A 27,984-nucleotide genomic window follows, 5' to 3' on the forward strand; every position below is an offset into this window, starting at 1 on the left:
CAGTGCGTGGGAGGTGACATCTCTTAGGGAGCGCGATTGGTTTAATATGGTAATGGAGAGGAGGGACCAGCCCTGGCCGCTGGCTGGTGGCTTAGCTCCGTCACGCAGGGCGCTGCGCTCAGACGATTCAGTTTCTTCTGCCCCGGCTCCTCCGGTCCCGGCCCTGGCCCCAGAGCCAGCCCCGCCATGTGAGGCAGCCCCGCGCCCGTGCCTGCGCCCGTGCCCTGTCCCTCCTTTTGCGGCCCGGTGTGCCGCCCGCCGTAAGCCCCATGCAGCCTCTGCTCGGCCCCGCCGACGACCATGCCCTAGCCGGGTAAGGCGCCGCTTTTTCCGTCGCTTCTCCTTCCTCCCCTAGCTGGCCACTGACTTTGCACCCCCACCCTCCCGCCCCCTCTTCCTCCTCCTCATCCTCCTCCTCCGCCTGGCCAGCTGCTTCTCCGGAGTCCGAGCTGTCTGCGTGCGGCAGGAACTCCTGCGGAAAGTCCCCGGGCACTCCGGGAGGGGGGCAGGAGAGGATGGGGAATTTGGCTGCGTCTCTGCAGGGTTCTCGGCTCTCTGCCTCTGATGCTGGGGGTGGAGGGAGGATGGGGATGTGAGCTGACAGCTGGGAAGAGGAGTTTGGGACTTTCCCCTTTCCCCCCTCCAAACCTACCTCTAAGGGGCTCAGCCTCTTACAGTCTCTCTCTCTCATCGTTTCTTGTTGAGTCTGTCTCTGGCTGAAGCAACCACACTCTTTGGTGTTTGCTTCTTTTGTGCCTCCCCGTTCCTCTTTTTCTGTCTCTCCCCATCTCTTGTCTCTTTCTTGTTTTGTCTCTATAAGCGAGTCTCTGCCCCGTCTCTGTCTCTCCCTCTCTCGACTCTCTGTCTCTCTCCTCTCTCTGTACCACTCTATCTCTGTCTCTCTGAGTCATTCCGTTTCTCTCTCTCTGTCTCCCCCTGCCTGTCTATCTGTCCTCCCTCCCTCCTCTTTTGCTTCTGAACCTCAGTTTCCCCATCCATCAAATGAGGGGGTTGGACTAGAGGAGCTCTAAGGTCCCTTCAGCTGTGCCGCCCGTGCCGTGTAGTCAGGAGACGTGATCTAGGGATCTGGTTCCAGCTCTGTAACTGACTAGCTGTGTGACTCCTGGCCAATTTCTTTCCCCCTCTCAACCTGAGCGTTGTCTGTCAAATAAGGGGTTGGACGAGAAGCGCTCCAAGTCTCTTGCAGCTTCAAATGCTGGGACCTTAAATGCTGCTGAGAAAGAAGTTGTGAGGTTGGGATTCGTCCCTTCCTTCGTTCTTTCCTTCCTCCCAGTCTTGTCAGTAGCTCAGGGTTGGTGTAGGAAAGGGCTAGCTGAGTGAGTCTCTGCTGCCTACAGAACTACCCGAACCCTAGAGCCACGCAGTCTTTGTACGGGTGATTTGGGGGTGGGCAGACCAGGGATGGAGGAAGATGGTCCAGATGACCCAAGAAGACCCGATCCAGGTCTGGATCCGCTGATTCCCCAGGAGCCTTGCCGGCCCCGGCTTCCACGGTAAGTGCCCCGGAATGGAGGCGCCGGGGAACCAGGAGCCTTGGGGAGTTTTGACCACTCCGGCAGGCAGGCAGGCAGGAAGGCAGACGTGCGGGCCTGGAGCTCTGCTAGTCGGGGACTAGAGCCGGCTAGTCGGCTGGAGCCGATCGTACGGTCTAGTGGGTCACTCCGCTGTAAGCAAATACAGGCGCGCAGCAGCCACCGGGAGTCTTCGGGGACAGGCGTCTGGGTTGCCCTGGGCTGCTGGGTGGGGGCGGGCTGGAAGGCGCACCTCTGGGAGGCTCAGGACCCGAGGAAGCTGGGCCTTGCTTCAGCTGCTGGGTCCTGTGGTCTGCCCCTCCTCGGAGCTCCGGGAATCCCTCTGGCGGTTGTAGCCTTGGAGTAGTTGCGCAGGCAGCTTTTTGGCTGACGGGAATAACCCGGGGAGGGAGGCGTACTTTGGTGTGTGCGCCAGGGAACCAGGAGAGAGAGGGGGAGAGGGGAGAAGGGAAGAGAGACGAAAGCAGCTCGACTTGGCCAAGTGCCCCTTAGAGCAAAAATGCGATCGGATTCTATGACCATCCAATATGCTGCCTCCTAGCCCCGAAGCCCTGGCCCAGAGCTCCAAAATCACGTTCTGTTTCTCAACGCAAACTTTTCCCATTTCTCCTGGCCTCCTGCGGGCTTCCCCTTCCTTCAACGAGGATCCTGAGGAAGTCATCTGGGAGAGTGGGAGCCTCTCCCTCCTGTCAGCCCCTGAAAATTAGGGGACCACCACTAAAGGTTGGCTCCCCACCTCCCCCCCCCATCCCAGACGCTCCATCCAAGGATGGGGGGCATGGGGGTGAAGGAAGAGGGAGAATGCCCAAGATGATAGCAACTCAACTTGGGTGGTCAACAACTCAGCCATTTTCTTCTTGGCTCAGAGGAGAGCTCTTATGGCACTGGGAGGAGTGGGGTCGGGGACTCCTCTGTTGTGGCATGGACCCTTTGGGGAGTCTGGGGAAGCCTATGGTTCCCTGTTCAGGACAATATTTTTAAATGCAAAAAAAAAATGAGCTCTAGAGAATTGCAAAGGAAACCAATTCTATTGGAATACAGTCGTTATTTTTTTTTTCTTTAATGTTCTTGGACACCGGGTTAAGAACCCCTGAAGAGATTCATAGTAGAGAATGTTAACTCCATTCGCTGGTTACCAGAGAAATAGCTGTTACAGGATAAGGCCAGGCCTGAGTAGAGCCCCCTGTCAGTATGGCAAAAAAAAAAGTAAGTGCTTAATAAATGCTTGTTTACTGACTGACTCAACTTCTGGGGAGGAGGAGCATGGCATCTGCCCAGGGCTTTCAACGGAGGAAGTGTGGAAGATTTATGAACCCAGAAAAGATGATCCTTTCCCCTCATCCCTTCCTCTTGTCTCGATCCAATCCAATTCAAAATTTACTAAGAGTTAAGCCTACTAGCCTCTGGAGATATGAAGACCTCCCTGCCCAAATCCAACCCCTGTCCTCAGGGGACTTACATCATACTAGGGAAAACAGAGACACAGAAAAAGAAATACTTGTTAACCATAGGGTAAATCAGGAAAAGTTTCTAGTTGTAGGTGTCACTTAAGTTGAGCCTGGAAGTAACCTGACAATAGATCCTTGGATCTTGAGTCTGGGCAGTCTTGGGAGTTAGCTCCCAAATCCCCAGGAATCTCACAAAGCATCAGAGCTGAGATTTAACCCCTTATCTTTCTGACTCCAAGTCCAGCCACACTTCTGTTCTACCATGTTGTCTCCAGCTTGTTATCAGGGTCCAGAGGCGACCTCTTCCTGGGCAATTTACCCTCAGCTTCCCAACAGTGACTTACACATCCTCCAGTTTTTGGTTAGTTACATGTCCATTGGGCTAGCAATACTCCTCTAAGGAGGTGGCATTCCTGATTCAGTTTTACTAAATGGAGAAACTGAGGCAAGGAAGCTGATTGACCTGGCTAAAAAGGGACCCGGTGTGTCACTTCAGGAAGGAGAACTCAGAAATGACAGTCTCAGAATTAGCACCGTGGAAAGGCAGAACTTGCTGGAGAAAGGGCACTCACTGTGTAATCTGGGACAAGCCTCCCCTGGACGGACTTCCATTTCCTCATCATTCTGGATTGGTTAAAGTGGGTATGGGCGCACTCTGTCCTCCCCACCACCCCCTTCACTCTTCCCTCTGTCCCTGTGCTTATCTATCTGTGTCCTCTGTCTCTTTCTCATCGTCTATAGGTCCTAAGACTCTACCGGATGCTTGTCTCCACCACTCCCCCCTCCTCTCCCCTCACAGTCCCAAGAGAGAGATGAACTTGGAAATGCTGCTGTCCCTGCCCTGAAACTAGTCAGCTTCACTCTGACGGCACCAGCTGCCCTCTAGGGGCTCAAAGCTGGAATGGTCTGATTTGAGAAGGGTTTGGTGGTTGGGAGATACCCCGTTGAAAAGCAAGTAGAACTCTCAATGAGATACCATTCCCTTGATTCTCAAAAGGAGGTTGGGAGGAGTATGTGCATTGTAGTGGTGGGAAGGTAGCCTCTTCTGAAATGGTTTTAGTCATCCCAATCCCTAACAGTCTCATGGGAAGGGCTGTGTATTTAATCTCTCTCTCTCTCTCTCTCTCTCTCTCTCTCTCTCTCTCTCTCTTTCAATCAATCTCTCTCTCTTCTTCTTCTCCTTCTCCTTCTCCTTCTCCTTCTCCTTCTCCTTCTCCTTCTCCTTCTCCTTCTCCTTCTCCTTCTCCTTCTCCTTCTTCTTCTTCTTCTTCTTCTTCTTCTTCTTCTCCTTCTCCTTCTCCTTCTCCTTCTCCTTCTTCTCCTTCTCCTTCTCCTTCTCCTTCTCCTTCTCCTTCTCCTTCTCCTTCTCCTTCTTCTTCTTCTTCTTCTTCTTCTTCTTCTTCTTCTTCTTCTTCTTCTTCTTCTTCTTCTTCTCTCTCAATATTTCTCTTCCCCATCTGTCTTTCTCTTCCTTCTCTCACTCCTCTCTCTCTTCTCCTTCCCCTCCCCTCCTCCCCCTCCCCTCTCTCTCCCCCTCTTCATTTCCATCTCTTTTTCTCTTCTTTCTCTCTCTCCAACTCTCTCTCTCTTTTCTCCTCCTCCTTCTCTCTTTCTCTTTGTCTCCCTCTTCCAATATCTCTCTCTCCCCATCTCTCGGTCTTTCTCTCCCTTCTTTCTCTCCTCTTTCTCTGACTCTGTCTTTCACTTTTCTCCTCCTCCTCCTTCTCCCCCCTCTCTTTCCTTCTCTATCTATTTTTATCTATAGAATAGTGAAATCTTGAAGCCAGGTGCTATATATTTAGAGCTCAAAAGAATCTTGGGGTTCATCTAATCTTTACCTGGGGCCTGTGAACTTAAAAGCATTTAATAACTATTTCAATGTTGTTTTCCTTTGTATTTTTATATGCTATTTTACACATTCAAAAACTTGACTCTGAGAATGAGTCCATAGGTTTCACCAAACTGTCTGTCTAAGGAGTTCATAGTGAATGTAAGGCTAATAATCTTTAATATACCCCAATCCCCTCATTTTCCAAGTCAGGGAACTGGAGATCTGAGTAGTGGTTTACCCAGAGTCACGGAGAGTCTGCCCATTCTAAATGGGCATTTTGTGCCCTCTGGTCCCTTTTCCCAGACCAGAGCATTCTCAATCTCCAGCTAAGAGGAACATAATAGGTTAACCCCTTCATTTTACAAATGAGGAAACTGAGTCCCAGATAGGAGAAATGATTGTCCAGAGTTGCACAGGAAGAAAGAGTCAAAATTCCAACCCAGGTTTTCCAACTCCTGAGCCAGCTCTCATAGGACTGTGAGGGGACCTCAAAGGCTCTCTACTCTGATTCTGGACCCTTCATCTTACAAATGAGAAGATTGAGGCCTATAAAGATTATGGAACTTGTCTAAGATCATACAGGAAGTAAGTGGCAGAGAGGTAGGACTTGAACTCAGATTCTTTGATTCCGCAACCAGTGACCATTCCATTGTGCCGCCGCCTCCCTTCTAACTCTTCCCCTCCCCTCCCTCCTCCCTTTGTGTTACCATCACAGGATCACAGATTCATAACCAGAAAGGACCTGAGAGGCCATCTCATTTAACCCGTTCATTCTTTGCTCTTTTTCTCTTTCCTCTCACTTTTTGGCTCCATTGGAGGGTAGGGAGAATGGGAACAGAAAAAGCTGACATTTAATTCCGCCACTTTGTCTGCTAAAAAGGACACCTATTTTTCTGGAAGAGGATTTTCCAATGGGAGATGGCTAATAGCCAGCATTTAGCAGCAATTTAAGGTCTGCAAAGTGCTAGACAAAAATATTTTCTCTTTTTATCCTTACAACAACCCTAGAATCTTCATTTTACAGATGAGGATAGTGAAATGGGTTAAATGATTTACCCATAGTCATACAGGTGGTCAGCATAAGAGGCTAGATTTGAGTTCAGGTCTTCCTGACTCCAGGTCCAGCTTTCTCTCTACTATGCCACTGATCACCTAGGTTATGTCAGCTTGAAGTGAGCCTAATTGGACCAGATCAGAAGTTCTTCCCCCTTTTTGTGTCCTAGACTCCTTGGCACTCGGGCAAAACCTATGGGTCCCTTCTAGGAATAATGCTTTTAAATCATCAAATAAAATACAAAGGCAGAGACCCCAGGTTAAGAATTCCTGGGCTAGAGGAAAAGGGCTTTCCTACCCAAACTGTTCCCTCCTATATTAAGGACAAATTCCAGGGCTCTGCAAGGAAGCCAGTGTCTCTCTTCCTCTGGCTTCTGGTCCTTTCCATTTCAGACAAAGAATGTTTATTTTAGAAGCAAGGCCAGGGACCTTGATGGCCTAGGGTAGGAGGAAGGGGGAAGGGCAGGGAAAGTTGTTTACAGAAATTTAGCCTTGACTGCCCTCAAATAGAGCCCCAGGGAAACTAATCTTTGGGTTGGGGGGAAGGGCAAGAGGCACCCATCCGCTTTACAATGCAAACCATCTTCCAGGCATTTTTCTCCTTGGAGCCTCATGACAGGCCTGTGAGGTAGGAGCCATAAGTGTTACTCACCCTAGTGTACTGCTGGGTGAGGTCTAGAGCTCAGCAGCCAAAGTGATCTTCAGGTGACCCATCCCTACTCAAAAAACTCCAGTGGCTCCCTATTACCTCTAGGGTTTAAAAAGATCATCCTCTCTCTGGCACCCAATGCCTGTCCCTACCAGGACCCTTCCTACCTTTCCTGGTCCTCTTACATTTTTCTCCTCTCCATGAACTCTCCAGTCTGGTAACCCTGGCCCTCCTTGCTGTTCTACTTACAAGACCCTCCATCCAGCAACTCCATTCACTGCCAATGGTTGCCCTTCATTCCTGGAATCTGCCCCCCTCCATCTGCAAAGTGATTAGTGTCCTCCAAAGTCGCTTCTAGCTCTAAATACAAGACTCCAAGATTCAAGGCATAAAACTTTGACCCCACTCTCCAGGGGTTAAAAGCCTAGAGGGGAGAGACAAGATTTATATACAAAAAGCAATTATAGAATCCTTAAACACCTTTCCACCAACTATGTAAGTGGTGCCAAGGCCAACATCTTGGTTAAGTGGGAAGAGCCCTGGGCTTCCATGGTCCCTTGCTAACTGTGAGAGGTAGAGCTGCTTAAGGATTACTGAGAGTCATCAGTGAAAATCCTGACTCAAATATTTACTCCTCGGACAAAACATTGAGCCTCAGTTTCCTCATCTGTTAAATGGACATATATCACTAGTTTATTGCCAAGGGTGAGTGAGACGATGGACGTGAAATCAACCATTATTATTAGTTACTAGATGTACCATTTTACAGGAGCCTAGAATTAGAGTTGGAAGGTGAGTCTTAGAGGTCATTGAGTCCAATCGTTCCATTTTACAGTTGGTAAAACTGAGGCAGATAGCAGTTAAGAGACTTGTCCAGGGTTATACATTTGAGTCAATTTTGAACCCAGGTCTTCGTGATTTCAAGTCCCATATCCAATATACCATATTATGCTGCCTCTCTAGCTAGTAATAATGATGACAGTAATCTGACATGTAAATAGCACTTTAAATTTTGCAAAGCACTTCAAAGACATTTCATTCTCAGAAAATCCTATGAGATTTAATGTATGAAAAAAAACAACGAAGGCTCAGAGGAGTTGTGATTTATTCAGGTCACCTAACTAATAAGTGTCAGAAATGGCTTTGAACCCAAGTCTCTCTTGAGGCAGACTAGAGTCTCCCCACACTGCCCTGAGCTGTGTTATTGTGATAAAGGGTGAGAACATGTTGATGTGCTGGAGATCCCAAGGGCCTCCTGGAGACAAGTTCTTTGTGCCACCCCCCGCCCAGTAGAAGAAATGTTGGCTGGATGGTTGTGGGGTTTGGGGAGGGAGGCAGGGGAGGGACGCACTTAAATCATTGAACATAGAGTGCATCTGCTCTACCTGCCAGCTACAGGACCCGTCCTGGATTTTAGTCACTGTTGCATCTGGGATCTATGTAGATTTCCAGGAGCTACAGATGAAAGTATCTCAATTTGTGGCTCTTTGGGAAGGGGGGTTTTATCTACCCCTACACACACACACACACACACACACACACACACACACACACACACACACACATCCTTCAGAGCAGCTTTTAACACCTCTGATGAGAAGAATCCGAGCAGTCTCCCTTCCACAAAAACGCCTCCCAGCCTCTTCTAACATCGAGAGTCTTTTAGAGAGGAACCTGGTTCCTTTTGAGGAATTTGGCTTTTCTCTTGGGTAGCTTTTGCCTTCCAGAATCCCTGGAAGGTGGAGAAAAAAAAAAACAACCAAAGACCCAAAGAGGAGAAGACAGCTCTGTCAGAGGCCTCTCCCCTTCCCCTCCACCATCTCCCCGCCTTTCCTCCTTCCTTACCCCCCTCCTTCCTTATCTAGCTCTTGTGTTCTCTCACCCTCTCCAGCAAGGGAGGTGGAAATATGACTTGGTCTGTTACTGTGGAAACAAGGCTGGTGTCACTCAGAAGGGAAGGGGATTTCTCACTGGGCAAAGGGAAGGGGAGAAAAAGGATGGGGGAGGCCAGAGAGGACACCAAGACAGAAAGACTGTGGCTTGGACTCTCAGGTGTGTGTTTTCCCTTGAGTGTCCTGTGGAAGCAGAGCTGGGATTCCTCCGTTACACTCTCCACCCCCTCGTTCTGAACTCCTAGTCATCCCCTCCCCCAAGTCCCACTAGACTCTCCCTTCTAGCGTTACTAATTGTGCGATCTTGGGCAAGTCATTGTAATTGGTCTCAGCTTCATTGTCCCCCCACGCCCCCCCCCTCATAAAAGGAGGGGAATTGACTTGATCGCAAATTTTGAGAGTTGGAAAGGATCCAGTGGCCATCTAGTCAGGAGGTTCTTTAGCTGAGGTCCACAAACTTGCTTTTAAAAATATTTTGGATTGCTATTTTGCTGTTGTTTTTGTTGTTCGATTCTGTCCAACTCTTCATGACCATATTTGGGATTTTCTTGGAAGAGATACTGGAGTGGTTTGCCTTTTCCTTCTCCAGCTCATTTTTTTACAGAGAAGGAAACTGAGGCAAATAGGATTAAGTGACTTGCCCAGGGCCATACAGCTACTAAGCATCTGAGAACAGATGAATCTTCCTGACTCTATGCCCACCAAGCTGCCCTTGGATAGCTACATTTCGATATAATCTGTTTCCTTTGCAGATCCAAGTCTTTCTTTTTTTTCCCCCCAAGTCTTTCACTTTAGGCATTTGAAGGTATTATTCTTAGAAGGGCTCCATAGTCCAGACCTCACAAGGGATCCAGGATACACAAAAAGGAATAAGAACCCCTGAATAGAATCCCTACTATAAAATACCTGGCCAGTGTTCATCCAACCTCTGCTTGAAAAATCTCTAAGGAATGGACAGCTAAGTGGTGCAGTAGATAAAGCACCTATCCGGGATTCAGGAGGACCTGATTTCAAATCCAACCTCAGACACTTGAAACTAGTTGTGTGACCCTGGGAAAGTCACTTAACCCTCATTGCCCCCCCCCCCCCCGCCAAAAGTCTCTAAGGAGAGGAAAACCTAAAACCATTTAAGGCAACCATATCTTCCCCATCTATAAAAGGAGAGAATTGGAATAGATGACCTCTAAATACAGCTACAAATCCTTGCAAATAATGAAAATATTTATAGTTGAGACCAGGGAGGAAGTGGGATGTAGGGGATAGGAAGCTAAACCTGGGATAAGTAGAAGATTGGTTCAAATACCATCTTGGACCTTACTAGTTGTATGACCCTATACATGTCACCTAACTCTTCTGAACCTCAGGAAACTCTCATTCTGGGAGTCCAGACACTAGGGAGATATGTTGGTGGGGCCATTCTGCCTCTCAGAGCCACGGTGGGGATTTGCTAAAATCTCCACTGTTGCCTGATTGGAGTTGTGGGGTGGGGAGCTTCGGTGCAAGAAATCAAGAACAGGAGCAGCTAGGTGGTGCAGTGGATAGAGCACTGGCCCTGGAGTCAGAAGCACCTGAGTTCAAATCTCAGACATTTGACACTTATTAGCTGTGTGATGCCCTGGGCAAGTCACTTAACCCTCATTACCCCCACCAAAAAAGAAAGAAAGAGAGGGGGGGGGGGAGAGAGGAAGGAAGGAAGGAAGGAAGGAAGGAAGGAAGGAAGGAAGGAAGGAAGGGAAAGAAAGAAAAAGAAATCAAGAATAAAAATTGGTGAATGCCCCAGGCCCACTTTCCAATTCTCAAAGTCCCAATAGTTATACCCTAGGGACACTTCAGCATGCTTGTGTTATCCCCCCCCCTCCCCCCATATCCTAGTCTACTCTCTTGTGTGTCCAAGACATGATTTTAACCCAGGACCTTTGAGTCCAGTCTTAATGTTCTTTGCATAGTACCATATCAACATCCCCTACAGTGCTGAACAAAGCTGGGAAGTAGATATCAAATAATAATGAATTGGTAGTTTTGGGAACTTTTGTAGCTGCTGGGTGTTAAAAGTGTCTCTGGGCTGGCCAAGACTGTTTATATTCTCTCATTAGCCTTCTAAAGTGAGAGCAGACAGCCTTTACTTAAAGACTTGCAATGAGGGCAAAGCCCTTCTTTTGGATAGCTCTAAGGGGTAGAAACAGCAGGAATAAGGCACTAGGTGGCACAACAGATAGTATGCTGGACCTGAGTTCAAATCTTCCCTCAGACACACTTATAAATGACCCTGAGCAAGTCACTTAACCTTCTTAGCCTCAATTTCCCTGTTGCAAAGTGGAGATAACAATAGTACAATAGTACCCACCTCCCAAGGTTATTGTGAGGATGAAATAATATGACTTTTTAAAGGCACTTTACGAACTTTAAAATGCGATGTAAATGCCAGCTATTATTATTAGGAAGGTTTTCCTTAAATCCATTCTAGTCTCTCTTTGTAAGTTTCAGATCTTGCTCCTAGCTCTGCGGTCTTGGATCAAATAGCACTACCTTAATGCTTTTCTCCTTCATGGATGCAAACCTTTGCAAGCTCGGAAACGGCTATCATCCTTATCCCCTGCCCTGCCCCAACACTCCTCTAGGGTAGACATAACCATTTCTTTCAGCTGATCCTCATTAAGCCATGATCTTAACAGTTCTGAAGTTGCCTCCCAGTACCAGCATCAAAACCACATTTCTTCATCTTTTCCACAAGAACAACATGGAAGATGATGTCAAAGTCTCTACTAAATTCTAACTAATCCTGGACTACACCATTGCATTCACCCATTGGCTTTAGGATTACTACTCATTTCTTTGTCCTCTTGTGTGCAGCAGCAGCTTTTTGCATGGAAGGGAAGACACTTCCTAATAGCAATGCTCTACTGTCCTGCAGAGCGAATGACCCAGATGGAGAGGTTTATGGGCAGAGGTTCACCAATGGCACATGTATCTGAGTCTCACATGTGAGATCCCCAGCTGATAGGAGCCCAGTCCTTCCCAAGTCCCAACCAGCCAGTCATTGAGGGACAAGGAAAGATTAGTAATCTATCTTCTTGGGACAGTCAACAAGTGTTTATTAACCATCTACTACAGTGAGAGCTTTGATGTCATTTCCTCCTCCCCCCACCCCCAAATGACTTACATTTCCAGCCCTCCCATGAACAACAGCAATGACTTTATCTAGAGACTAGATACTGTCTCGTTTGATCCTCAGAACCCTGTGAAGTAGTTCCTGTTATTATCTGTATTTTACAGATGAGAAAACTGAGGCAGAGACAGAGACAGAAACAGACACAGAAAGACACACACACACACAGAGAGAGAGAGAGAGAGAGAGAGAGAGAGAGAGAGAGAGAGAGAGAGAGAGAGAGAGAGAGAGAGAGAGAGGTGAAATGACTCTCCTTGGGTCACACAGATAGTAAGCAAGCTTCTGAAACAGGATTGGAATTTAGATCCTGCTGACTAAATCCAGCAGTATGCCCTGCACCACCAACTGCATAGATCTGAGACATTGAATGATGTGAGATTGTTGTATTCAGGTATATAGAGAGTCTCTTCTCTCCCCCATGACCCTTGGTTAGGGGGAAGGATATAAGGAAGGCAGCCCTTCTGCCCCAACCCTACCTCTATGGTGCCAGAAAGAACTTGTGGCTGGTAGCAGGAAGGAAATTTGCAGCCAACACGACCAGCAGGCTGCATTTCCAAGCTGAGACGATGCTCTGCAGACTTCCTGAGCTCAGAAAAGCAGAACGTGAGTCCCCAGGGGAGCCCGGCAGCTCTACTGCTCCTCCCCACTGCACACCTCCACTCCTCTGCTCCTGCTCCTCTTCCTCCTTCTCTTCTTCCCTCCCCCTCCTCCCAGCCAATGGAGAGCTGCAGTCTCCCCCTCCCCCTGCTCTGAGCTTTCTGTGTAAACATGGCTCCAGAGAGTAGGGCTTTCTCCTCCTCTGTTCCTCTCCTGCTTTCAGAAAGAGTCTTGAATCATCAGCAAGGAGAACGGGGCACACAGAGACTCTCTCAGCCAGGGGAACAGGCCAGGAACACCGAGCTACAGACCCATTCTTTCCTCCTTCCCCCTTCCTCCCACCACCCCCACCCCCAGTCTGGAAAGGATTCAGGAGGATCTCAGAATCACAGAATTCGAGAGCTGGAATGGAACATAAAACCTGGAACATGAGACATGGAAGGAACTTTGCAACATAGAACATAGAATTTCAGAGCTGGGAAGTACCATAGAACATAGGATGCCAGAGCTGGAAGGAACCTTAGAACATAGGATGTCAGAGCTGGAAAGAACCTTAGAACATGGAATGTCAGAGCTGGGAGGGACCTTAGAACACAGGATGTCAAAGTTGGGAAGAACCTTAGAACATAGGATGTCAGAGCTGGGAAGGACCTCAGAATATGGAATGTCTGAGTGGGACAGGGATATTAAAGACTATGTAGTTCATCCTTTTTATTTGACAAACTAAGGCCCAGAGAGGAGCTCGTGGCTTTGTGAGCCAGGGCGATGATGCTTCAGCTATGTGTGTGTGGTGGGGAGGAGTGAGTGTCAATGACAGGGTGTGCCAAGGCAGGTTTCAGTGTAGCCGGCACTCCCTAATGGCTAGATTTGCTGTTTGGACCAGATTGGGACACAATGTCTATTGACAGGGCCGGAGGGGAGGCTCCACAAGGCTAATTTCTTGCCTGGGGCTCTTTCATGAGGCCCCTCATTACAGGTTCTCCTTTCTGCCAGAGCTCACTGACCCGTGGGACTGGAGTTGGAGCATTCATGGTCAAGGAAGCCCCGCAGCCTGAGCATAAGGAACCTGCTGATCTCTGCAGAGTGCAGGAGGAGAAGGAGGGGGGGGGAGGGGAGGGAGCCTTCCCAGACAGCATGGGCGCCTCTCCTCCCTGCTAGATCATCAGCACCCCCCCCTCTCCCTAACCCCCCCCTCACCGTGGGCAGCTGCCATCAGGAACACCAGCAGTGGGTGGCAGGTTTAATTATAGCATATATTTAGACCAACAGAGAAAATGAGGGTGGGTTGCTTGAGATGCTTTGACCACGCCTTTAACACTGTTTCCTGGGCACAAAACACACCCAGGAAACCTCAGAAGCAGAGAATTGGAGCTTGGAGAGCGACTAACCCAGCCTCTTCATTTTCCACAAGAAAAAATGGAGCCCAGAAAAGTGAAATGATTTGTCTAAGGTCACACAGCCGGGAAGTAGCAAGGTGAAGATTCAAACTCAGGTTTTCTACTTTCCAATCCAAGACTCTTTCCATAGCATTACTCAGCTCTTCTACATAGGGAACAAGCTTTTTATGATGAGGATCGTGGACCCCCTATTTCTAGAGCTATAAAGAAACTAATGGCAGGTACCATCTAGTCCAATCCCCTTATTTTTTATGGATCATTAAAGTTGAGTCACTTGTCCAAGGTCTTATAGGTAGCAAAGTAGACAGGATTTGACAGACAAGAAGAGACAGGATTTGAACACAGGTTCTCTGACCCCATAGCCCCACTATATCTCACTGTACTCCCTACTTGAGCAAGTTTTGGGTACTTGAGGAAAAAGTCACTTCTCTAGTTCTTGGGCTGGGTAGTGATGTGGCTCATGCCCACATCACCTGGAGGACAACTAGGAATTAGCTCTAGGAATGGTAAGAGGATCCCAGGTCCCTAGACCTGTAAAAGTGGCTTCAGAACCTCAGTCCATGTGTGTTTCTGTGACAGCTGGGTTGCACAGTGAGTAGAGCATTGGACCTGGAGTAAGAAAGACCTGAATTCAAATCTAGCCTCAGATACTTCCTAGCTGTATGACCTTGAACTAGTAACTTAAACACTACCTGCCTCGGTTTCCCCAACTGCAAAATTGGATTAATAATAACACCTACCTGACAGGGTTGTGAGGATCCAATGAGATTATATTTGTAAAGCACTTAGCACAGTGCTATCTACATAGTAGGCATTTGATAAATGCTTATTACCCTTCCCATCTACAACATTTCGTGTTATTCGTGTGCTATCTCTCACATTAGAATGGAAGGTAATTCAGGGTAGGCACAGTTTTGGTTTTGGTTTTCTTTGTCTTGACAGTAAGAAGTGCCTTGATAAATGCTTATTGATTGACTGTGTGACCCTGGACAAGGTTACCTCTCTGAGGCTCAGTTGCCTCATCTCTAAGATGAGAAGGCTGTGACCTAGAGTGCCTCTGAATTTCTTTGACAATAGATCCATGATCCTAAGTCCTAGACTATGGAAGAGAAGGGAAAAGTGAAAGAAATTTCAAGAAAGGGGAGATCAGTGGAAGTCACGGCAGGCAGGACAAGCTTCACTGTGGAATGGGACTTGATTGAGGTGTTGAAGAATGGGTAGGATTTTGGGTAGACTGAAAAGAGATGGGAAAGGGAGAGGAAGGAGATAGCATTCTGAACAAGGGCTCTGAGATGGGAATGAGTCTGGGCTTGGAAAATCTGGGCCCCAGCCATGACTGGATTCTATAGCGCTGTTCTGTGGCTTAGTTTCCCCAGGTGAACAAAGGCACCAAGTCGCCTGATTCTCATAGGAAGGCTTTATGTAGGGTGTAAAGTGGAATAGTACCTGAAGTTGGTGACAGAAGAGAGCTGAGTTCAATGGAACGTCACTTGTCCCAAATTCCTTACCTCTAAAATGGGTATAATGCTACTTTTCAGTACCTAACTCCCCCACCAAGGTTGGCAGGAAAAAAGTGCTCTTTCCCCCCTTTTTTTAAACCTTGGGGCTCTACAGGAATGTGACATTCATCCAGGGTCAGCTCATGTAAATATTTGTAGAATGGAATAAACTGGGACTTAATGTAATTTGTTCATGTTACTTGCGTGGGTTTGGAATGAGGGAGGTCCTGGCTGATGCAGCATGAGGGGCCCCAGATCTCAGGGAGGCGTCAACTGACTCACTCCAGGTGAGAACCAGGTTCTGATAGGTGGCCAGTAAGCTTAGTTGTTCGAGATCCTCTTTCCTCCAGCCCCAGAAAGGCAATGAAGGGGGATTCCTCACAATGGGGGTGGGAATTAGACTATATGGCCTCAGAAGTACCTTCAGATTCTGAAATTCTGACCCCAGGAGCTCTGGGTTTGTAGACAAAAGAACTGGGTCCTGTCTTGGATGACGCTGCAACTTACTTTCTGTGGGACCTTGGACAAATCTCTTTATAGATCTGGGTCTCTGTTTTCTTATCCGTGAAATGGGATGAAAATTATTTTCAAATAGCACTTCCTCTCCTCACCTCATAGTGTGGCCGTGGGAAGAGTGCTTTGGGAGCCTATGATACTATAAGAATGAATGTGAACTATTAATATTACTTGGCTTCTATTCAAACTCCCCAGCTCCTTCCTTGGTCACTGCAGCCCTTCCCCTGAGGGCTGGGGATGGATGGGAACCCTGTTGTGCTTGACCCCGAGGGCAGCCAATGAGAGGCATTGCCCCCATGGCCGGTGATCTCATTGTCCATTACCACAGGCTGTCTTGGAGCTGGGCTGGGAGCAGTACTAAAGGTCATGTTCCAGGTCCCAGGGACCAGAAGTGGGACCATCCAGGCAGGCCTGGGCTGAAGGGACCTCTCTCTTTTTCAGCTCCCCTGAGGCCAGTCCGCAGGTACCAGTGACCAAGATGGTGGCCAAACAGCCTCCGCCTCTCATGAAGAAGCACAGCCAGACAGACCTGGTGAGTCGCCTGAAGACCCGAAAGATCCTTGGAGTGGGAGGAGAGGACGATGATGGAGAAGTGCACCGCTCCAAGGTGAGGAGTCTTTCTCTGAGCAGGATGGTGATTGGCCGAGGTTGTCCCAAACAGGCAGATTGATAAGCAAACAGAAGGGAAAAGGAAAATAAGAAGGGCAAAGGGAGAGGGAGGGAGAGTGAATGGGGCCAGTAGGTATTTAAGGAGATGGCTCTTGTACATCACAAAACCACAGGACTTTAGAGTTGCAAGGGGCAACTTTCCCAAAGGAAAAGAGGAATCGCCCAGGAGGACCCTCATTGTCAAGTGCTCATTCAGCCTCTTTGAAGGAGGGGGAACCCACCACCTCCAGAGGTCATCGACTCCACTTCTGGGTAACTCTAATGGCCAGGAAGATTTCCCTAACGTCAAAACTAAACTTGGCTCTTTGTAACTTCTACCCATTTGCATCTAGTCCCGTCTACTGGAGCTAAACTTCAACAAAGTCTAACCACGTTGGATGCTTTCTAGCTTACCATGTCATTAAAGTGTGGGCCCCAGGACAGAATCTCAGATATAGTCTGACTAGGTTAGAGTATGTTAGAGTTAGTTGGTACTAGTTAGAGTACTGTCACCTTATTCTTGAAAGATCTCCTTTTAAAGCATCCCTAGATATGGATAGTCTTTAGCTGACATATCACAGTGATGTGGGGCAGCTAGGTGGCACAGTGGATAGAATTCTGGACCTGGAGTCAGACTTATCTTTCTGAGTTCAAATGTGGTCTCAGACACTTATTAGCTGGGTGAACCTGGGCAAGTCACTTAACTCTGTTTGCCTCAGTTTTCTCGTTTGTAAATTGAGCTGGAGAAGGAAATGACAAACCAGTCCAGTGTCTGTGCCAAAAAACTCTAAATAGGGTCACGAAGAGTTGGATATGACTGAAAAAATTATTGAACAACTGAAACCATATTGGTGAACAACTTGCTTTGTCTAGGAAGTCATGGATAGGTTATGATTTCCAACCTCTGAGGGAACTTCCAAATAGATGAGATTATTTAAGTAGCCCACTGTTAACTTATCTTTTTTGTTTGTTTGTTTTGCTTTTCTTTTTTGAGGGTTAAGTGACTTACCCAGAGTCATATAACTAGTAAGTATCAGGTGTCTGAAGCTGGATTTGAACTCAGGTCCTCCTGAATCCAGGGCTGATGTTTTATCCACTGTGCCACCTACCTGCCACCTGTTAACTTATCTTAAGTTTGCAGTCCACTAAAATCCCTACATGGTTTTTCCAACAAAATATTGTCTAGCCATGCCTCTTCCATCTTGTATTTGTGAGGTTTATTTTTTGAAACCAAGTGTAAGACTTTTACCTTTATCCCTATATAATTTCATCATACTCGGTTATACCCAATGATTTAGCCTGCTGAGATCTTTTGGGCTCATAATTCTGTCATTGGTTGCATTATTCATCCCTTCTATCCTCCCATCTTTGTGACATCAGAACCAATTAGTCCTAGAACTTACCTTAGGGCTATAAAGTCCTGGAAAGGAGGCTCCAAGCTAAATTAATTCACCATTTAAAAAATGTCTATCTTTGCTTTCATATTACCTACATTTCCCGATGTATCCCTCTCTCACTCCTTCTCAGAGAGCCATTCCTCATAATAAAGCGGGGGTGGGGGGGGGGAGAGGAAGGAAAAAAGATCCTCAAAGCTGACCAACATATTGAATGTGAACATCCCATGACCATGGCCCCTCCCGCACCTCTTGAAAGTGAGGGATCATTTTGAATGTGGATTTTGCTAATCAGTGTGTTTAAGTTTCATCTCTGCAGGAAAAGCTAAGCCTTCCTGACCTATGGAGATCCATTTGTTGAGTCAAATCAAATGAGAGACTGTAACACAGTATCATGCAAATAGCTTTGAATTTGGAACCAGAGGACCTTGGTTCAGGTCCCAGCTCTGATGCTTACCAGCTAGGTGACCTTGGGGAAGCCTCTTCTCCCTGCTGGGCTTCCATTTCCTCGCTGGTAAAATGTGGGACTTGGACTAGGTGATCTCTTAGCTCTTAGCTCCCTTTCAGGCTCTGAACCCAGTTACCTAGGATGACTTTCTGAATAGGTCACCGGAAGCTTCCCTGGGCAGCCCCGACATGAGGGGGGCAAATTCTTCAACCTTGCTTTGCCCAGGCTGTGTTAGGTTTTGTCCTGGAAAGGGGCATAGACCAGCTCCCTCTCCTTCTTTCCTCTTGTTTGTCCTCTTGGTGAGGCAATTGGGGTTAAGTGACTTGCCCAGGGTCACACAGCTAGTAATTGTTAAGTGTCTGAGGCCAGATTTGAACTCAGGTCCTCCTGAATCCAGGGCTGGTGCTCTGTCCACTGCGCCACCTAGCTGCCCCTTGTTTATCCTCTTAAGGATCTTCATCTTGTCGGTGCTAGCCCAATTTCCCCTCTGTCGAAATAAGAAGAGATGCCTTGGGCTCCTACTGGTCCCCAAGAGGCATCAGGAGATACTGTGATAGAGAATGGGGGAAGGGAAGATCTGAGCAGGAGGGAAGCTCTGGGAAGAAAGATTCTTCTCCCCACGGGTTTATTGTAGGTAAAAGCTCTTTATAAAGCCTAGAGCACAATAGAAAAGTGAGTGGTTTGTATTATTATAAGAAGGAAAGAAATGGACTGGTGACAGGAGGTTTGGAGGGACTTGGGGAGCACCTAGTGGCTGTAAGATTCTGCTCACTTGACAACCAGCTCCATGCCTTGGATGGAATCATTATTCAAGGTTTCAAATACAAGGCAAAAGGAGGCCACAGAGCTTACGGATTTACAATCAGAAGGGACCTCAGAGAGAGGGTGCCTAGTGAAACCCCCTGATTTTATAACTTTGGAAACCAAGGCCCAGGGAAGGAAAAGGGTTTTGCTCGAGGTCACCCAGGTAAGGTTGACAGAGCTAGAATTTGAACTCCGGTCACTTGGCTCTAAATCTAATGCTTCCTTCACTATGATATGTTGTGTTTCTGTGGAGAAAGCAAGGCCACGAATGGGTGTAAGTGGTCTTGAGACCACGGGCCTGAGCAAAAGGATATATATATATATTTGCGAAGCAATGAGAGTTAAGCGACTTGCTCGGGGTCACAGAGCTAGTGTCAAGTGTCTGAGGCTGGATTTGAACTCAGGTCCTCCTGAATCCAAGGCCAGTGCTTTATCCACTGTGCCACCTAGCTGCCCTCCCCCACCTGATATTAAAATAACCTCCTATTTGGTCTACTCGCATCATTGTTCCCTATTCCAATCCATTCTCCATTCAGTTGCCCAAGTCTTTTCCTAACGTGCAGGTCCGACCATATCTGTTTGGCATTTAAAACCCTTCTCACTTGGGCTTGGGCCCTTCCTACCTCTCCAGTCCCATTCCATATGACTACCCTTCGAGCATAATCCCACCCTAGCAATCTTACTAGTTTTCTTATATGTCACTCCATTTCCCATCTCTGTGACTCTGAGGTGGCTGGTCCCCATGCCTGGAAACATTTTGGAATTCCTAATTTCCTTCGAGATTCCGCTCAAGGGGCAGCTAGATGGTGAAGTAGATAGAGCACCAGCCCTGGATTCAGGAGGACCTAAGTTCAAATGTGGACTCAGATACTTGACACTTACTAGCTGTGTGTCCCTGGTCAAGTCGATTAACCCTCACTGCCCTGCAAAAAAAAACAAAACAAATAAACAAACAAAAAAGATTCAGTTCAAGCAGTTCCATCTGCATAAAGCCTTTCTTGATTGCCCCCAGCTAGTGTCCCACCCCCACCCCCAGGTCACACAGTATCTGTCTTGTCTATATGTAGTCTATATACCTATATACAGCGTGTATCTGTTTGTACATTGCTGCTTCTGGCAGAGTGTAAATCCCTTGAGGGCAGGGGCTGTTTTATTTTTGCATTTATATACACAGAGTCTAGCACAGTCCCTGGCATAATAAACTGACTGATTGATGGTTTGATTGTTCATGTGTATGGGGAGGGAGGGAGTACAGAAGGGGTTTCTTTCCTCCTGGAGAGGAATAAAGCCCAAACCCTCTGTGTCTTGAGGTCCTCGCTGGGCTTCAGTGGCCCTGTGTCTCCCCACCCACCCCCAGTTCCCACCTTCTCTTTCTCAATGGCAGATCAGCCAAGTGCTGGGAAATGAAATCAAGTTTGCTGTGCGGGAGCCTTTGGGGCTCAGGTAAGTGGAGGTGGAGGTCCCCTCTCCCTTCCTATTTCCCTGCCGATGCCCCTCCCTCCCCCAGTGTGTAGAGAGGAAGGGAAGGAGGCAGGGAAAGAAGGGAGGCTGCCGCCAGCCAATGTCTACCCGCTCCAAGTTTGGGCTCCCTGATCTGGCCACAGCTGGATCCTGTCCTCTGACCCTTAGTCAAAGGGTGCTTGGTTCCATCGTTATTTCCCATGACGTCACTCTCTCCAGGCCCGCCAGCCAGAGGGGTCTTAGTGGGGAGAGGGAGATGAGGGCGACCCCTTTGCCTCTGGGGATGGGGATGGGGTATTCCTGGCAATAACCCATGCCTCCTCTCTAGGGTCTGGCAGTTCGTCTCAGCTGTTCTCTTTTCTGGAGTGGCCATCATGGTAAGGAAGACCACAGCTCAGCCTGTGGTCATCCCTTCTCCCTCACCCTTTCCCGTGTCCACCGCCATAGCTATGCCTCCCATGGTTTTCCCACCTATTTGCCCAAGAAGATTCCCTCAGAGCCCCCATCGGAGCGGTCCAATTGTCTCTGCCTCATTCTTAGGATAAACCTTCCAGAATGGATCACCCAACTGTACTTGGCTCTGCCGAGAAATGGACCTAATTCCTATCCTCAAGGAGATCATGGGGGGGGGGGTCTCTAATGGACCAGACAGAGCCATTCTTTGCCCCATTTGGTCCCAGATCCTGTTTTCTGAACTGGAAACAGCTGCCCTCTCTCCCCCTTCCCCTAGAAAACACAAAATCTCCCACTTCCTACTCACATATTGGGAACCAAAGCCTGGTTGGGGGACCCAAAATGAGGTACTGGAAAAATCATTGACTTTGGAGTCAGGATTTAGTTGTAAATATTGCCTCTGACACTTACTATATGTTTGATTTTGGCTAGTCACATCAACTCCCTGAGCCTCAGTTTCCTCACCTGTAAAATGAGAGAACCTAGAGGACTCCTGAAGGAGTTTCCAGTTCTGAATCCATGATCCCATAATGATTTCTTCTTCCCAGTCACTGCTGCCCACCCTTCCCTGGGTTTTGTCTGGGAAGTAGGATATCATCAGTGGGTTCTCCTAGCCTACCCTTTCACCAGTGTCCAGGGCGCTACATCACCTTCCCTTCCTATACTTTTCAGGCTCTTGCCTTTCCTGACCAGCTGTTTGATGCTGTCTTTGATGGGGCTGAGGTGAACAGCAAAACTCCAATCCGACTCTATGGAGGAGCGCTCCTCAGTGAGTAGAGATATGCGAGTCCTAGTGGAGGGGGAAGACTTTCCAGAGAGGAAATCTAGGTGAGGTGGCTCAGTGAGAAGGGCATCAGGATCCCAGAACTTTCCAATTAGAGGGGACAACAGTGGTCACCTCTAGTCTAGTCCGTATATGAAAGTAATATCAACAAAGCCGTAAGTATTCCGTCCCATTCTGCTGCTGGGGCCCCATGAGAGGAGAAGCACTTGGAGATCAATCTGGGCCTGAGAGGGGGAACAGGTGGCAAAAGACTTCTTACTGAGAGGGGAGGGGTCCCTCATTCCACTAAGGCAGAAAGGAGACTCTGGGTATTGCTAGGGCCCAGCTGCCCTAGATGGTGTGGTCCTGCACTTGCTCCTTGTCACTGATTCCTCCAGACTTTGGGCAAGTGCACCCGTGTGTACTTGGAAAGTCACTTCATAGCTCCAGGTCTCAGTTTCCCAATCTGTAATATGGGAGAGCTGGAAGAACAAAAAGCAGCTCTGTGCAATGGAGAAAAGCATTGGCTCCAGAGTTAGAACACCCTGGAACTTACTCCCTCGATGACTTTGGGCAAGTCACTTCTCTTTAGGACTTAGTTTCCCCATCTGCAAAATGATCCTTCCCTGCTCTAGACCTTAAATATGACAATCATAGGCCCTTGAAAGGCTCCCTTGAACATATGGTGCCATCTTGTGGCAAAACTCAGAATCGCAGCTCATCATAGCATGGATCTCTATAGTGGCATCATCAAAATCATCCCCATCGTCGTCATCTTCTTCTCCTTCTCCTTCTCCTTCTCCTTCTCCTTCTCCTTCTCCTTCTCCTTCTCCTTCTCCTTCTTCTTCTTCTTCTTCTTCTTCTTCTTCTTCTTCTTCTTCTTCTTCTTCTTCTTCTCCTTCTTCTTCTTCTTCTTCTTCTTCTTCTTCTTCTTCTTCTTCTTCTTCTTCTTCTTCTTCTTCTTCTTCTTCTCCTTCTCCTCCTTCTCCTTCTCCTTCTCCTTCTCCTTCTCTTTCTTCTTCTTCTTCTTCTTCTTCTTCTTCTTCTTCTTCTTCTTCTTCTTCTTCTTCTTCTTTCTCTTCCTCCTCCCCCTCCTCCTCCATCATCACCACCACTACCACCATCTTTAATGATCCTACCTTACATTCCTATGTTACACTTTACAAAGTCCATACATACATACATAATTTCGTTCAAGCCTTAGAGCTTACAAATAGGGGCTTAGAAAGGTGAATAGTCAGTGCCAAAGCCAGCTTCTGAATCCTGACCTTTTCCCACTATGACCATCCTGCCTCCCAAGATGTCTCAGAGCTACAGAGGATACCTGGAGTTGGGAAGACTTTAGTTCAGCTTACTACAATCAATTACTAGCTGGGTGACTGAGCAAATCACTTGACCTCTGCTTGCCTCAGTTTCTCCTTCCATAAAAACAGGGATAATAATAGCACCTTCCTCCCAAATGATATATTATTTGTATGGTGCTTTCAAACCTTAAAGTACTCTACAAATTATTATCATTAACCTTAGAGACCACTGAGTCCAATCTCTTCATTTAGAGATTTATGAACTTCCCTAAGTCCACACAGCTGGTAAAGGTAGAGGAAATTGGGATCATACCATCAGAGGAAGAAACTGAGTCACAGAGGGAAGAGACATGCTTGATTAAGACCACAGGACTAGTTTATAACCACTTTGGTAGGGAGGAACTCAGATTTGCCGCTGGAGAGCAGAACCCTGGGAGAAGCCCTTTTGGGAAGGGGATAGGGGAGGGGATAGGTCTATTCTGACCCTCAGGGATGCAGAGACACTGCCTTTGGGGACATGATTCTTGCCTAGCATGTAGTAGAGATGGGAGAGGTTCTCTGTCAGAGCAGGCTCCTCTTACCCATATTGTCAGAAATGCTGACCCATAAGTAGATTGCCTGCCCCTCCTCCGAGTTGGATGGATGGAGGGACCTGGAGGAGAGAGAGGGAAAGATTGGTGCGTGAGCAATTGGTACATATACCCCACCACACAGCCTGCTCTTTCCTTCCACCTCAGGTATCTCTCTCATCATGTGGAATGCCCTCTACACGGCTGAGAAGGTTATTATCCGCTGGACCCTGCTGACGGAAGCCTGCTATTTTGGGGTGCAGTTCTTAGGTGAGTTGCTAGAGGGGAGAACTTAGAAAATCTTTTACTCCAATATCCTCATTTGGGGGGATGAGAAGACAGAGGCCGAGAGAGGTAGTAAGTAGCAGAATGAAGACTGGATCCAGGTCCTCTCTATCCAATTCCAGGTCTCTCTTCACTACAGCTCACATTCTCCTCACAGCAAGTCAGCCAGTCAGTCCAAGACACATGGAGGTGGCATTTCCAACATCCCCCATCCCCTCAAAACTACTTGCCCTGGGGTTGAATGGGGATCGGTGGTAGAGCCTTGGTTTAGTTAGTGCTCTTCATTTTCATCTGGTTAGAGTTAGAGGAGACATCTTGGGGAATGAAGGTGGGGAACAGATGGAACACAGTCACCTGGATCTCTCAGTAGCAGAGAGCTATTGAGTTTGGCATCCTTGAGGGTGGGCAGTTGACATCCTGAAGCCAGTCTTCATGCCCCACTGACAACCCTGGGGGTCTTCCTGATTTTCTAATGATCCTTTATATACCTTTGACATGGTCATTGACCATCTTCTCTCTCCATTCTTAGAGGCAGCTAGGTGCCAAAGTGGATAGAGCCCTAGATTTAGAGTTAGGGAGACCTAAATTTAAAGCCTGCCTCTGACATATATTCCCTGTGTGACACCAGGCAAGTTACTTAATTCCTTTCAGCCTCAGGTTTCTCATCTGTAAATGGGGAAAATAATAGCACCCACCTCATGGTGTTGTTGCAAGGATCCAATGAAATAATTATCTTTTTTTCCAATTGACAAAAATGTATTTTTAAATTCCCATTTTCTGAACCCTTCCCCCACCCATCAGAAAAGAAAAATAAATGAATAAAAACAAAACCCTTGTAACAAACATGCAGTGTCACAATCCTTCATTGGTCATGTCCAAAATCATATGTCTCATTCTGCATCCCGAGTCCAAGGTAGTAGCATTACATATATTATCACATTCAAAATGAGATATTTTTTGAGATAATTTCTAATGTGGGTAGCATTAGATATATTATCTTATTCAAGATTAGATCTCATGGGGGCAGCTAGGTGGTACAGTGGATAAAGCACTGGACCTGGATTCAGGAGCACCTGAGTTCAAATCTGACCTCAGACACTTGACACTTACTAGCTGTGTGACCCTGGGCAAGTCACTTAACCCTCATTGCCCTGCCCGCCCCCCAAAATTAGATCTCATGTTGAATGAGATAATATATGTAAAGTGTTTTATATAAAGCACAAGATGATAGCTAAATGCTAGCTATTACTATTAATAAACAAGATTTATTAAGTACCTATTGTATACAAGGCATTGTGCTATTCACTGGGGATACCAGGACAAAAACCCAAGGGGTCCTGCCCTCAAGGACCTCACAGTCTATGGGGCCAAAAAAAACATGCACATCGATATACAAAGATAGAAATAATATGGAGTCATTTGAGCAAGGCAGGCAATGAGAACTGGGGAGGGCGGGGAAGGGCTTGTGTAAGGGATGGTACTTGAAGTGAGTGGTGAAAGAAATCAGGGATTCTAAGGGACATGGTGCGTGATGGGGGCAAAGCTCACAAAGGCCAGAGAATGGTGGGGGAGCCAGTTTGTGGAGGGGAGCAGGTTGCAGGAATCCTGGATGGAGCCGGATTGTGAGGGGGTTTTAATGCCCAGATAAGGAGCATGTATTTTCTGCCGGAGGCTGAGCCACTGCTAGGGAAGCCACCTCCTTAGGGCTTCTTGAACTACCTGATTAGGCTGGAGCTTTAGGAAGAATCACCCGAACCAGAGCAGGGAGAGGCTCGAGGCAGAGACTAGGTAGAAGGTTGTTGCATTGGTCCAGGTGATGAGGGCCTGTCCAGAGATGGCAGCTGGGTGAGTGGGGCAAGGGAAGGGTGGGTGCTGGAGGTAGGCAGCATTCGCAAGACTCAGGGGCTTCTTCCTTTTGTTTCTTTCAGTCACCACTGCTACCCTGGCAGAAAACGGGCACATCTCACCAGGGGCCCTGTTCCTCCTTGCCAGCCGCCTCCTCTTCATCCTCGTCAGCATTTACTACTATTACCAAGTGGGCCGGAGAACCAAGAAGGCCTAGTAGCCCCGCCCCTCCCTGGGCGGAAGATGTCAGGGGTGGGGGTGGCCTGTCTGGACTTCCCTGGGCCAGGGTGACATTTGGGGGGTTTTTTTTTTGGTCTGTCCTTTTTTGTCTACTAGAGGGGGTGACCCTCTCCCCATCCCCAGACCTTGATTGCTCTGTTCCTGGCCCAGACAAGGAAGTGGTTCCCCTTCCTTGGCTCAGTGATTCCAGATGGAGAGTTTTCATGTCCTAACCAGGCCCTGGCCCTAGGATTGGAGCCAACCTTAATCCTGACACCCAGGGCCAACGTGTAGCCACTGGCTTACCTCCTGAGAAATCTCCCTGGGCCATGCCCAGGTCCCTGAGACTTCCCAAGTTAGGGATGGCAGCTGGTCTAGGCTTTGAGTCTCAGAAGGAAGCAGTGATACTGTGGAAAGAACATCATATTTGGTGGTAGAAGACTCCAGAGGTCAAATCCTTGTCCCCTTCCTTGCCAACTTTTTGACCTTGGCCAAATCACTTAACAACCTGAGACTCAGTTTTCTCATCTATAAAATGAGGAGATCGTTCTAGGTGATCTCTAAGGTCTCTTTCCAGCTCCAAATTCTATAACCCATGAGAAGAAAGAAGGGCCCTGGAGATAAACAAAAGCATCTCTTCTCTTTCTACTGGGACAGACTGGATGTGACCTTTGTAGAGTCAGAATGAAAGGTCCACCTTCACCCCTTGGGAATCCCTAACCTTTGAGCTTCTGCTGGTCAGTGCTGCTGAAGCCCTGGATCTCAGGGTCAGAAAGGACATCAGAACTTATCCATTCCAAGAGACAGAAGGGCTTGAGACCAGGGCATGGAGGAGGGAGCAGCCCCATAGAAACGGGGTCACCAGAGACCAGGTTCATTTGGCTGCTCCCACATCCTTTGGAAGGAGGGATTTTCAGGGACCCAAATCCTGCCCCAGGGCTGTCCTGCCAAAGTCTGGAAGCCTGAGTTCAGATCCAAGGTTTTCTCCTTGTCCTTTCCTAGCTGACTGTTCCAGGCATTCAGATGCAATCTGCCCACACTGCCCTTGGTCTTTCCAGACAGCTCTGTATTAGAACTTTTGGTTAGAGACTCCTTTTGCTCATGAACTGTCCCAGTGCCCACCCCCACCCCTCTAAAACTGAGCCAAATTAGGCTCCAAACTCACCCTGGACTGGCTTCTCAGGATCAGTGGCTTTGCTGTTGTCACCCTATGGGCATGGCTTTGTAGGTGGGTCCCTGGACTGGACTGTCCATTACTACTGGGACCCCAGCTAGATGAAGCCATAACAGACAGGAGTAGGGAATTATATTAGTAGGAAATATCACTTTTGGAGGGTTGTCTCCTTTGCTGAACAAGGGTATTTTAAGCAGTGGGTGAAAGATGGGAAAAGAGATGTTACTCTATTTTCTCTCTGTCCCTCCCCCATCTGAGAGCCCCTAGGTTTTCACCTGGATCTCCCAAAGCTGCTCGAGGATGAATTAAACCGTGATGGGGAGGAGACAATATACCCTCTGGGATTGAACTTTAGCAATGGTCCCTCCAGGCAGGAGACTGCCACATGAGCATTGGACCCAAGGGCTCCCCTCAGCCCCCAATCCCTGCCAATCTGTAGACCACCTCTTCCTTTCCCCTCCCTCACCCCACCTTCCTCAGCTTCCCTCACCCTTTCCATTCTCTGGATAGGGGCACTGGTGGACTCCATCCCCACCTCCACTTGTCACTGACAGGTTCCCTGAGTCAGAAACCATTTTGTAAATAGTAGAATTAGGATGTGCAAAAAAAAAGAAGAGAACCCCATCATTTCTGCAAATCGCAACCCTCTGCCGTGTTTGCCTCTTGTGAGAGCCCCCTCTCCCATTGGCTCAGCTCTAACCCAGTGAGCAGGAAAGCCTGGCTGCTTGCCTTCCCTCTCTTTCCTACTTTTCTAGCCTCTTTTCTCATTTTGTTGTTGTTTTTCATGCTTCAAATGGTGCCTTTAGAGCAGGAAAATTCAGAAAACTCATGTTCTATTCCAGAAGGACTCAAATGTCTCGTGTGTATCTTTGTCTCCCCCTCCCCCTTTGGGTGTTGCAAGACTTTGTCCTCTGAACCTGATACCTCAGTAGCAGAAATAAACAAAATGCATTTGGTCAAAATCCTGCCCCTACATTCCCAGATTTTGTCCCAAATCAGGCCAGCCTGGACCAGAG

General features: G+C 47.8%; 1 protein-coding gene across 3 annotated transcripts; it reads left to right on the plus strand.

The window, feature by feature from the left end:
* The first annotated feature begins 45 nt into the window (after nt 1-45).
* Nucleotides 46-27,930, plus strand: TP53I11 (tumor protein p53 inducible protein 11). 3 transcript variants are annotated; one of them, XM_043970459.1, is made up of 7 exons: nt 46-313; nt 16,043-16,208; nt 20,280-20,338; nt 20,685-20,733; nt 21,482-21,578; nt 23,614-23,715; nt 25,659-27,930. In XM_043970459.1, the coding sequence occupies exons 1-7, from the start codon at nt 270-272 to the stop codon at nt 25,790-25,792; spliced, it is 651 nt and encodes a 216-aa protein (XP_043826394.1). In that variant the 5' UTR covers nt 46-269; the 3' UTR covers nt 25,793-27,930. The 3 variants fall into 3 exon arrangements, with proteins under 3 accessions (XP_043826394.1, XP_043826393.1, XP_043826395.1); XM_043970458.1 differs by lacking the exon at nt 46-313 and adding an exon at nt 937-1,514; XM_043970460.1 differs by lacking the exons at nt 46-313; nt 16,043-16,208 and having other exon boundaries at nt 20,299-20,338; nt 21,482-21,501.
* The last annotated feature ends 54 nt before the right edge of the window (nt 27,931-27,984 follow it).

Source organism: Dromiciops gliroides, chromosome 6, assembly GCF_019393635.1.
Source record: "Dromiciops gliroides isolate mDroGli1 chromosome 6, mDroGli1.pri, whole genome shotgun sequence".
Lineage (NCBI taxonomy): Eukaryota > Metazoa > Chordata > Mammalia > Microbiotheria > Microbiotheriidae > Dromiciops > Dromiciops gliroides.